Source organism: Notolepis coatsorum (genome assembly GCF_963971535.1).
Source record: "Notolepis coatsorum genome assembly, chromosome: 3".
Classification (NCBI taxonomy): Eukaryota; Metazoa; Chordata; class Actinopteri; order Aulopiformes; family Paralepididae; genus Notolepis; species Notolepis coatsorum.
Genome location: NC_140167.1, coordinates 167,701,008 through 167,712,393, shown reverse-complemented (window position 1 = coordinate 167,712,393; position 11,386 = coordinate 167,701,008). Strand labels below are relative to the sequence as shown.

The window sequence follows — 11,386 nt, the reverse complement described above, 5'->3', positions numbered from 1 at the left end:
TCAATCAATCAAGCATCGGTCGGCCGTCGGGCCGTCACTCACTCGCACGCACGTCGCTGCACTTTGCTCTCGTCAGTCGGTTCCTGGCTGCGTTTTTGCCTATCAACCAATACATTGTTGGAAAGTTGAATTTGCCGCCTTTCGATCATCACCACACTCAACCTATTGCGTGATTCCATTCTCGAGTTACAAAATGAAACATCCGGCGAGCGTCATGTGACAAGCCGTTCGGACGAGTGACCACGTCTGGTGTTGAACGGTAACTGAACTGACCAGTCACCACTGATGGCGAAAATGATTGACCACCGTTGTAGCCAAGGAGTGTCTGCTCCGAAAGCGATCCCAGACGGGTGCTGACAGTGGGGGAAGGTGACACAAGAAGACGAAGAAGTCCATTGTTTTGACGAGATCCTCAAAATGAATTGCATTGGACGGCCATTTGGATAATCATGCTGAACCTTTACTGGTACACACATTACAAAAACCTTTGTAAAACGTTCATTTTCCGTGGGATTCTTATAAACATTGGACCTCTACTACATAGGACTTCAGGCTATGGAACCATTATGTTTTCCACCTCCTACCTCTCAGCTGGAACTTAAAAACAGGCCTCTGGCAACCAGTACAAATTAATGTGAGCACACAAAACGTTTCAGTGTGTTCAAACCTCTGTTACTCTATTTCATTAGCACTCAAAGTGATTTTTCTTTATTGTGTAAATAACTTCAGAATGTTACCTTTCAAAAGAGACCATGCATGTGCTATAAGTATAAAGTATAATAAATCGCTAATTAAAAGCCCTATTTTTACCCGATGCTTAAGAGGTTAACGATCTGCTGCTGTTCTTGGGTCAACAAGAACAAACCCCCCCCCTAGGACAGGGGACAGCAACATTTTCTACTGTAGGAATTTTTTTCCAGCTTAACAAAATACCTACCTTCGGAACCGCAACTTATGAATATGTTTAAAGATGAATTTATCAACAAAGCTTTATTAGGCCGAGGCACTATCACTGAAATGGTGATTTTTGGCTGCATTGGACATTACTTTTTATATATAATATTATGACTACAACTACTGTAGTTTCATAATTTAAAACAATTATCAAAAGCAACTATAAATATTTCGTTTTTGTAAGAGCAATTTTAATGATAATTTTCTCAAAATGACATGTTTCCTTTACTAAAAACACGTTTCTTCACCTTAACTTACATACATTTTATGGTGTATTTTATGTGAAAAAATACATTTTCACCCTGTACTGTACATAGTATTCTTTAAATACCTTTTGAAAGATCCCTCTGTAAATTACTAAGTAAGCCAAACAAATGCACTAGCCATCAATATCTTATGCCAAATGATTACAAAGAAAATAAATAACTGTATTTATCAATTAACAAGTCTGAGTCCTTGTCTGCACCTTCCGAGTCCGAATGCAGTCAATGCTCAAGTCCAAGTCTGAGTCATCAGTGCTCAAGTCCAAGTCGAGTCACGAGTCCTGCAAATCAGTCCTGGACTCGAGTACTACAACATTGGTTTCTGGTCCTGTTCACACTGGCCATTCAAGCCGGGAATCTTACCTCATCATGTTTAGGTTTCTGTTTATTTAGGATCCTCAGTAGTCATTGCCTTAGAAACAGCTGTTCTTCCTGGGGTCCACACAATACTATATAACAAACACATGATGTACATTCACACAGTTACAATTATCAATAAAAAAAATAAAAAATGATTAACTCATTCAGCGCCATACCCAAGTATAGTCGAGTTATCTTGCCAACCGTTGAGCGCCAAAACCAAGTATACTCCGGTTTTGATCTTTTGATCTTTTCCTTTTATCCCCGTTCTATACGGTCAGCCGGAGCCCTCTAGGTGTCCCTGATTCATCTGCCTACGTTGGAATTGCAATGACGATCAAATCTCACCAAGTGGCAGTATCGCCTACCTTTTGAACTCTGATTCAGACAGTGTCTGTCCTGATCCCTTTCTGTCCTGACTCGCTCTGAGGGGGAGGATCTCTTACAGAGCAATCACTAGGAGATCTTCTCGCCTCAAAACCTATAGTTTCCTGTATACACAAGTAATTACATATAAACGAGTAATCGTGATCGCTGATGGGATCATTGGAATTATTCTTTTTGGAGTACCTTCTGGCTACGGTAAGGTATATTGTATGTCTATTTTTATTTTATTTTTATTTTTTTTACTTTCTCTTTTCCCCCCTTTCTTTTTCCATCTTTCTCCCATCCCAATGTTAGTCGTTATGCCAATTCCCAATCCCCTACCTGGTTGTTGCGTGCTCTTCCCCCTACCGTCGGTCTGGGAGGGCGGAGACTATCACATGCTTCCTCCGACACATGTGTAGCCAATCCCCACTTTTTTTCACCTGGCAGCGCGGACTCTCACTGGGGGAGTGTAACGTGTGGAAGGATCACACTACCTCTCCCAGGACCCGACCTTGCTGTGCAGGCACCCCGACCGATCTGTAGGAGTCGCTGTTTTTACAACGACCAGGACCCACCCTCGCCGGGTTTCCCACCCTCTAACACTGCCAATTGTGTTAGTATGGACGGTCGGCCAAGCCGGAGGCACCACAGCTGGATTCGATCCCACTGTCTCTGTGGTGGTAGACAGACACTTAGTCCGCTGCGCTACCCGGCCGCCAATTCTATGTCTATTTTACCAAACCTGAAACATGTTTCTGTAACGATCACAGTGTCATATTTTACCGGGCCTAAACCAAGCTTTTTGTAACTATCGCATTTTCAGGGTATGACTACCCCCCCCCCCCCCCCCCCCCCTTTGGGAGTATTTGGGGTTTCAGGGAATCAACCAGAACGATTTGGGCTTATTGCATATAACGCGTCATATCTCGCAATCTATGGAAAAAGACTGGATTATTTTGGAAAGGGGCGATGTTTAGCGTGTAACAAACTACAGTGTGTAGAAATGAACTGACTATGAACAATGCCTGTAAAATGAGCCATATTATTGTCTCCATAGCCATAATACAGAACACACAATGGGTCTGCAAACATCGCTAAAATGGTCAATAACGCTGGCGCCAGCCAGTACAGATGGGGAAAGTCGGTGGCAGTCAAAGAGTTAATAATAATAATAATAATAAAACAAATAATATAGGACGTTTTCTCACCAGAATAACATTTAATGCTTAAGCACCACAATTATAGTCAGCCATCACCTCAGAGAACATCACAAACTATAGTCCAAACTGATTTCTTTCTGAATAATTGCTGTTCTTCATTTCTTTTTAAAACATACAGGGTGAAAGTCTATGCGGCATTATGCCGTCTTCAGGTTTGGTGAAAAACAGCCAGGGTGGTTTGGCCCCCAGTGTCTGTGTGAATGGGACCGGCCGGCGTCGTGGGACAGGGGTGTGAGGTTTTGATGATGTGGTTAACATTAAACATTTTACATTTAGTCATTTAGCTAACGCTTTTATCCAAAGCGACTTAAAAGTTCTGTCCGACAAGTCATCAGGAAGGGTACAACTATCAGCTGAGTAACAATGTTCATCAAAGTGTTGCGTGCTACAGTGTAGGTTAGTTTATTAAGTGCATGACAGTAAGGTTAGTTAGGGTTAGATTTTTTTATGGTTAATTCTGTGGGGGTTCAGCTTGTAGGTAATATCATAACCACAGCTCTTTTCACAAGCGGAGCGCTGCCCCATCGGAATATTGCCATTTTCTCCAAGTTCATGTTCTGCCCTACATTGGGGGCGACAGTGGCTCGGGAGGTAGAGCGGTCGTCTGGTAATCCGGAGGTTCCCGGTTTGAATCCCGCTCCTCCTAAAAATGTGAGTGAACCAATTGTAAAGCGCTTTGGACAAAAGCTGGTAAAATTCATTTACCATTTATTTTACATTTCACACTGCTGTGTACAGAACGTATAGCCTTGATAACGAGTCATTCTGACTTCCTCTGACCTCGTCTGTTACACGTCTTTTCCCCCATGGGAACTATTTTTATCAAATCTTTTTTTTCTCTTACATTTTCAAGGACGAAGGAGGAGTTTGCGTTCTCGGGGCTGAAGACGTTGACATGTCTTTGTCTGGCTCTCCCTCTCTCACTGTGTCTCACTGCTGAGTAACGTACAGTAGTATGGTGAGGCTTACAGCTGCAAAGCCTGCCATGTGAATTACATGACATATGGTAGTGTTTAGTTATCACCACCAAAGCCTTAATTCCTAGACAAGTCAGTCTCTACAGTTAGCAACATATATCTTTATTTGTTGGAGAAGCATGTATTTGCATGCGAGAAGAGCCACCTTGCCTGCGATCACTTCGCTCAGTCTGCAGAATCGGGTAGGAAAAGCTCTTTGCTTTCACGTGATGGGTTTTCCTTGTGTTCGGCGAAGTCTTTTTGTTCTTTTTGTTTCAGTGATATAGTTCTGAGTGCAAGTCGTCTTGAACTCGGCGATTAACCCTTTTTCTTTTTGGCGTTTAATGAAACCAGCATCGATTTGGAACTTTTAAGAATCTAAACGTACGATCTAACGACGACGTGGCGACTAGCAGAGCTCTTCGCGGGAATAAATGGCTCTGGCTACTAGTGGGTCGTTGGAAGCCTCGAGAGTTATAGAATTACGAGATAGACTCTGGAGGTTAACACTTAGAAAAGTTGGCTCACAAAAACCAACACCTTGAAGAGTTAAGAATTGCTGTAGCCTACAATTGGCTGGATTTCTGAGCCAACTGTTGAAGGGCTCTGTGTTTGTGTAGCTGGCATGAACTCTGCATGGCATGACGTCTCCTGAAGCCATATTATAATGTTTAATATCTAATGTTACATTCATAAATTGCTCCATCTGAATTTGCTATAGTACGTTTTCATTGTGTGTGTGTGTGTGTGTAGCTGAAATGTACTTGAAATGTAGTGTGAAAGCACTTTAACCCGTTTCAGTGCTTCCATTATGATGGATGAAATATGAGTCTTAGGAACATAGTGTTTTCAAAGGGAGTAGTTATTTGGTTTTCGAGCACCTCTCAAATCTCCACGCTGCAGAACACGTCGGTATAACACACCACAGATAAGACTATTGGTCTATTCCTAGCTTTGACAGAGAGGTGTTTATTTTTACAGTACTGATTGCGGCGTCCTGGGCCTGGGAGACGTGTGGATGATTGAAATGAATGGTTTTCCTCTTTCAGACGCTCAGTGATTCCTGAAGCACATTTTATGATGCAGTTATACAGCTCACTTTCCTCTCCACTCATCCACTGTTCTACATGTGACACACGGTTACCGGCAGGGCTGAGCAATAATCAATACTTATTGTTAATCATCCTATCAGTGTTATTGTGTCATGTTTTTTTTTTATATATCTTAAATTGTGATACAAAATAGTTTTGTCTACATCAACATTAAAAAGCAATTATTACTTACAAAATTACTTCTAAAACATTTGAGAATGTAACATTTGTTTTAGTGTCACACCTTCTGTTATGATTCAGTCCAATTAGATTGAAATGTATTGTCATCATGCAGCACAAGTACAGTACAATGAAAATAAGTTTGCCATCCAACCAGAGTGCAAATGTAACAATAAAGTGAAATAGTAATATACAATATACAGGTGATTAAACTTGGTATACAATATATAAATTAGTACTGAGTAATGGTGCTTATCAATATGTACAGAGTTGTAGTATTGATATGTACACTTTGCAATACGATATAAATCAATTACATTACATGGCCGATTACTGTAATGCAATACTTTTTTAACAGTGTTGCCCTACAAGTTCTACTTGCAGTGACCGTTCACTCACGATGAAGTCACTGAGTTACCTGGCATGCAAACCATCTGACAAGTTGAGATATGTGTCTATAATGGTCTGTAAACCTGAGTGACAAATATGACAGCTGCTTGTGAACCATGTATATGTTATTTATGAGGAACTTGACACCTCTAAGGGCCCACAATAGAAAAGCTATTGTATTTATTTATTTATTTTAATCATTTGAATAATAGACAGAGTTTATGCGCCATGTTAACCATGCGTTCATAAATCCAATCTGATTCGTCCGTTTTCACTGGAAGATATAAAACGGGTTTAGACGCACATACAGTATAACAGTGTCTATTTTCTTTGTCTAATTGCAGTGTGTTTGGTTTGTTTAGGTGTGTTATTTATTGTGATGAGTGTATATTTTTGTGCTGTCAACATGTAAGTCATTGGACCCCAAGAAGAATAGCTTCTTCTACAGTATGCAGTATACATTTCTTTTTAAAACACTAACCTTCTTACTGTCTTAGACTACTGTATCATGCACTCTACCTACTATACTAATATGTCTTTACTACACTGCAGCACGCAAGTTTCAGCACTGTTTGATGAACATTTATTACTCAGCTGAAAGAGTTGTACCCTTCCTGCTGACTTGTCATACAGAACTTGTAAGTCGCTTTGGATAAAAGCGTCAGCTAAATGTAAATGTTCTATGTAAAAGCTAACAGGGATATAAATAAAATAAAACGAATAGCGTTGGGAATGTGAAAAAGAAGATAATAACCCTTGCAGCTTGGTGGGTGGATTCAAAATCAGGTGTTGAATTGTGATCTGAGGAGGAGTTATTCTTACTGACTGGAGTGGCAGCTTCCCTGCTACAATAGCAACCGTATCCAGTTAGCTGTATCCCATTTGACAACTGCTGTAAACATTCAACACCCTACTGGATCTCCTCTCAAGTCAGAGAATGACCCAGAGAACGTTGTCTCATCGCTCCCTCCATGAAGAGGTTAGCTCTGTAACGGACAGAGTGATGAATATATATAATATAGGAACGGTCCAGTTTGGTGCCAGAGTAGCAATTTATGAACACACCCAATGACACTTTATTGCAAAACAATAATGTCAGACAAGGACACAGATTAGATTAGATTAGATTAAAATGTATTGTCATCATACAGCACAAGTACAGTACAACTAAAATAAGTTTGGCATCCAACCAGGGTGCAAATGTAACAGTAAAATGCAATAGTGATATACATATACCAATTTGCCCGAACAACCTTAAAACAAAGGTGCACCTCAGTTATACAGTAGGTATCAAACTATGGAACTCTTTGCAGAATGATGAAAAGAGTTCTACTAATATATTTCACTTCAAAAGGTTGTGCAAAGAAAAGATACATAGACAGTATAGCACAGTTTAGTATAATATTGCAGTTTAGCGTGTCAGGATGACGTAGCATAGAGTTGCAGTGTAGGCCAGTATGAGTAATATAGTATATTGCAGCATAACATAGAATAATAATATATTAAAATATTGTATAATACTGTACCAATATGGTGTAGTATAAATAGTGTGATTTAGTTATATTATAATAAAATAGAAATTATATAGTATATAGTATAATACAGAACAATACATTATATAAATGTATAGCTGTGTGTGTGTGTGTGTGTGTGTGTGTGTGTGTGTGTGTGTGTGTGTGTGTGTGTGTGTGTGTGTGTGTGTGTGTGTGTGTGTGTGTGTGTGTGTGTGTGTGTGTGTGTGTGTGTGTGTGTGTGTGTGTGTGTGTGTGTGTGTGTGTGTGTGTGTGTGTGTGTGTGTGTGTGTGTGTGTGTGTGTGTGTGTGTGTGTAAATGAATGAACCTAAATATGTAGTTTGACTGATGGATACACAAAATGGGTTTATTTATGTTGATTTAATTTGGTTGTGTTGATGTTTCCATTTTTGAAAAATGGGTATATTCTGTTTGGTTTTACGCAATAAGTCTATCGGTGTGTTGTGTGTGTGTAGGGGGCGGGGCATGTATATATAAGAATCTTTCTTCTTCCTGTTCCTTTCGGCCATGGGATTTGGTGAATTATATGAATATGTACTGTTGGACTGTGGCAATTCCATGTACGAATAAATAAATGATGATGATGATGATATAAAATATACAGGGTGGTGATCATCATCAGGTCTTAGAGGGTGTAAAGTGGGCCAAGTTAACCCAGGACAAGAGTTTTAAGATCATCACCATGACCAATGGAGCAGAGCCTGACTGAAATATAACCTATGGTTTTATCTTTTCGCTTTGAGATGGTTAAAGGAACACGCCAACATTTTGGGAAATTAGCTTATCGTCAGCCAGATAGCTTTCTACTGAACGCACATAGAGGAAACTGGTATATATCTTCTTGGCGTGTTCCTTTAAATTATGTTAGAAATACTACAATTTAAAAACTAAAAACAAGCAAAAGGCATCTTATAATAAGGGTCATATTATTTTCGGGGCAGGATGTTATTTAAACTACTAGTGTCCATTCAAGACGTAGCCATTTTGTAATGCGTGTCTGTTCAGAACTGGCCGATCGCTTGGCCCTCAGAAGTGCTGCTTGCAGCCACACAGCTCTCCCTGTTCCCATCCCCCCCTAGACCGAAGCCAAAACATAGTTCATTGCTATAGCGCCACCATTTGGCCAAATGGCACCACATTCGACACTGCACTCCCTTGGGTCCTCAGCGATACACCCGCCAAGTGTGAAGTCGGTTGAATGAATGCTTCTCGACACATGCGAGACACACAGACACGCAGACAGACAGACAGACAGAGACAGACACGCAGACAGACACAGACGGACTGAGATTCCTTCTTTTATAGTTAGATTAATGGTTTTATTGCATCTAAATCTAAAGCCATAAAGTCTAGAGCCATAAATGTCACCCAGAGCTGTTTCACTGAAGGCCGTGGAGGAGGTTTGGTTTGTTTTTCAGACGGGGGAGGCCTGAGGCCGCATCTCCACCCCTTCGCTTGATAGTCTTCCATCTGTGGGAGTCACGGTTCAAGGTAAAGGCAGAACACTCTTAACTGTCAAAACGACCGACGCAATGCTGCCCTTGAGATAAGGAGTTCATCCTTAAAGGCCCAATCTGTGATCCAAATATAAGCAAATGGGTAGGCCTGAAAAATAGGAATCGAGACGTGTTTTCATTCTCTAGTTGATAAAAGGAGCTATTTATATCATCGATATCAATTTGTGACACAACAATATGGCCGCTGTTTTAGGTTTCTCCGAAACAGACATGTTTCCCTGCTCCTCACAGGACTTGGTTATCACCATGCTTCCTGTGTGGCGTCTAGTGACCACAGAGGTGTTTAACCCTTTTACTGCCACACGACAGAAGGTTAACCCTTTACTATCACACAACCGACGTCGTGTGGCAGTGCAAGGGTTAACCTTCTGTGTATTGTCGCAGTGAAAGGGTTAACCTTCTGTGTATTGTCGCAGTGAAAGGGTTAAAGCCAGTTACAACATACTTAGATTCTATGACCCTACCGGCAGTCGTATGGTCAAGCATCTCCTTATCCAAAGATCAAGAGATCTATCCTTACATTATCGATTGCTGTTTTTCTGACTAAATGCTTTTTATGTATGTGCAATTACATGTATTATGCAAAATATGAACACCATGTGTATGTTAGTATACTCACACCATCTACCTGATCATAGTTATTACATCTATATTGTATTATACATATATATGAATACCATGTTAGTATATGTTTACACCATCTACCTACTCATTATTTGTTTATCTGTCTGAATATATCTGCAGGTAGGTATCCTTCTACCTACTCATACACCTGCATATAACTCTGTATAATAGCATGTACTATAATGCTGCATATACCATATATACAGTATATTTATTCTTACTGTGTGTATATATCTATCCACATCTGGCTGTACTGTGTCACAATACAAAGAATACATAGACACTCGCCACTATAAAAACACCAACTACATTAAAACTACAGTACTTAAAAGCATGATATATTAAAATCAATATGGAGCAATTATATATGTATATAAATAATACAGATGATAGTCATGTACTTGTTCTGTATGATGACAATATATTTGAATCTAATGTAATCGAATCTAATCTAATCAGTGTCCTTGTCTGACATTACTGTTTTGCTACAGTATGTGTCATCGGGTGTGTTCATAATTTGCTCCTCTGGCACCAAACTCTGTCTGTTTGCATCTAATCTTTTGCAGCTTGGCTTGATGACCCAAACCGCTGCACAGTATTTGTGACAAAGAAGGTGCATTTGACTGATAGACGGCATGGGGGCATGGAGCCTGTTCAAATAGTGACATGTCTACACTGGATCAGTGTCACCTGGTCATTCCTTACAAACCCTCCACCAATGATCCACAGTAGTTCACACTGTAAATCAAAACGCTCACTGTGTAAAACGCTCACTGTGTAAAGCGCTCACTGTGTAAAACGCTCACTGTGTAAAATGCTCACTGTGTAAAATGCTCACTGTGTAAAGCGCTCACTGTGTAAAGCGCTCACTCTGTAAAACGCTCACTGTGTAAAACGCTCACTGTGTAAAATGCTCACTGTGTAAAACGCTCACTGTGTAAAACGCTCACTGTGTAAAACGCTCTCACTGTGTAAAGCGCTCACTCTGTAAAACGCTCACTGTGTAAAGCGCTCACTGTGTAAAACGCTCACTGTGTTTACATGCAGGTTGCGAGTTGAATGCTCGTGTCTCCGACCCAACCGGGCGACATGTCGTGGTGTTATATGATTCTATTGCTGCAAGATAAGATAAGATGAGATATTCCTTTATCAAGGGTCTTAGGGAAATGTGGGTGTCATAGCAGCATGGGGGAGGGGTGGTACAAGTATGTGTTATCTGCATATAAAGAATATGAGAAAATTAAACGGTGTAAACGATATAATTAACTATATGATAAAAATAAACCAAAAAAGAAATGCACAAAAGCTTATTAGAGTTAAGTAAAGTAATCAAGCTTAAAGTTGCAGTAGGTGACTTTGGAGAAATTAGCAAAAATGAAATGAATAAAATGAAGATAAAGCAAAACTCTGCATCACTTTTCCAGTTCATGCACCCGTGGAAAAAGGTTTTCCCCAGACGCCCAGAGGCACCAGCAGCTGTAAAGGATGTAGCCTCTGATCAGCAGGTGGTTCTGCACTTTTTGACGAGGAACATGGCGGCAGTCTTAGTTTTACAATGTGGTCACTCTGGTCACTCTGATGAATTGTTTCAGTTTTCTCTTCCATTTAGAATAAAGAGTCAACTCAGTCGTTTGTATTATAAGGCTGCATTTACATGTGATCACAGTTTGGTCAGTTGCTGTTGGGGTAGATTGAATATAACTGTATGGTATCCTTATTAGCAAATGTTTCATTACAGAACATTATTGATTGGTAATCAGAAGGTTCCCGGTTCTATTCCGTCTCCTCCCGTTAGCCCAGGACCGTTAGCCCAGGGCCGTAACGTTGGCCCAGGACCGTAACGTTAGCCCAGGACCATAAAGTTAGCCCAGGACCATAAAGTTAGCCCAGGACCGTAAAGTTAGCCCAGCACCATACATTTTGCCCAGG

At 40.4% G+C, this 11,386-nt stretch overlaps 1 protein-coding gene across 1 annotated transcript in view; it reads left to right on the top strand.

Annotated features, from left to right (window-relative positions):
• Positions 1–4,262: 4,262 nt before the first annotated feature.
• grb14 (growth factor receptor-bound protein 14) overlaps positions 4,263–11,386 on the top strand; it is a gene marked incomplete at its 5' end in the record, with an annotated part of 125,654 nt that continues 118,530 nt past the window's right edge. The window contains one exon of the mRNA XM_084311636.1: positions 4,263–4,325. Within this exon, the coding sequence (XP_084167762.1) occupies positions 4,263–4,325 (63 nt within the window). The remainder of the gene's footprint in view (positions 4,326–11,386) is intronic.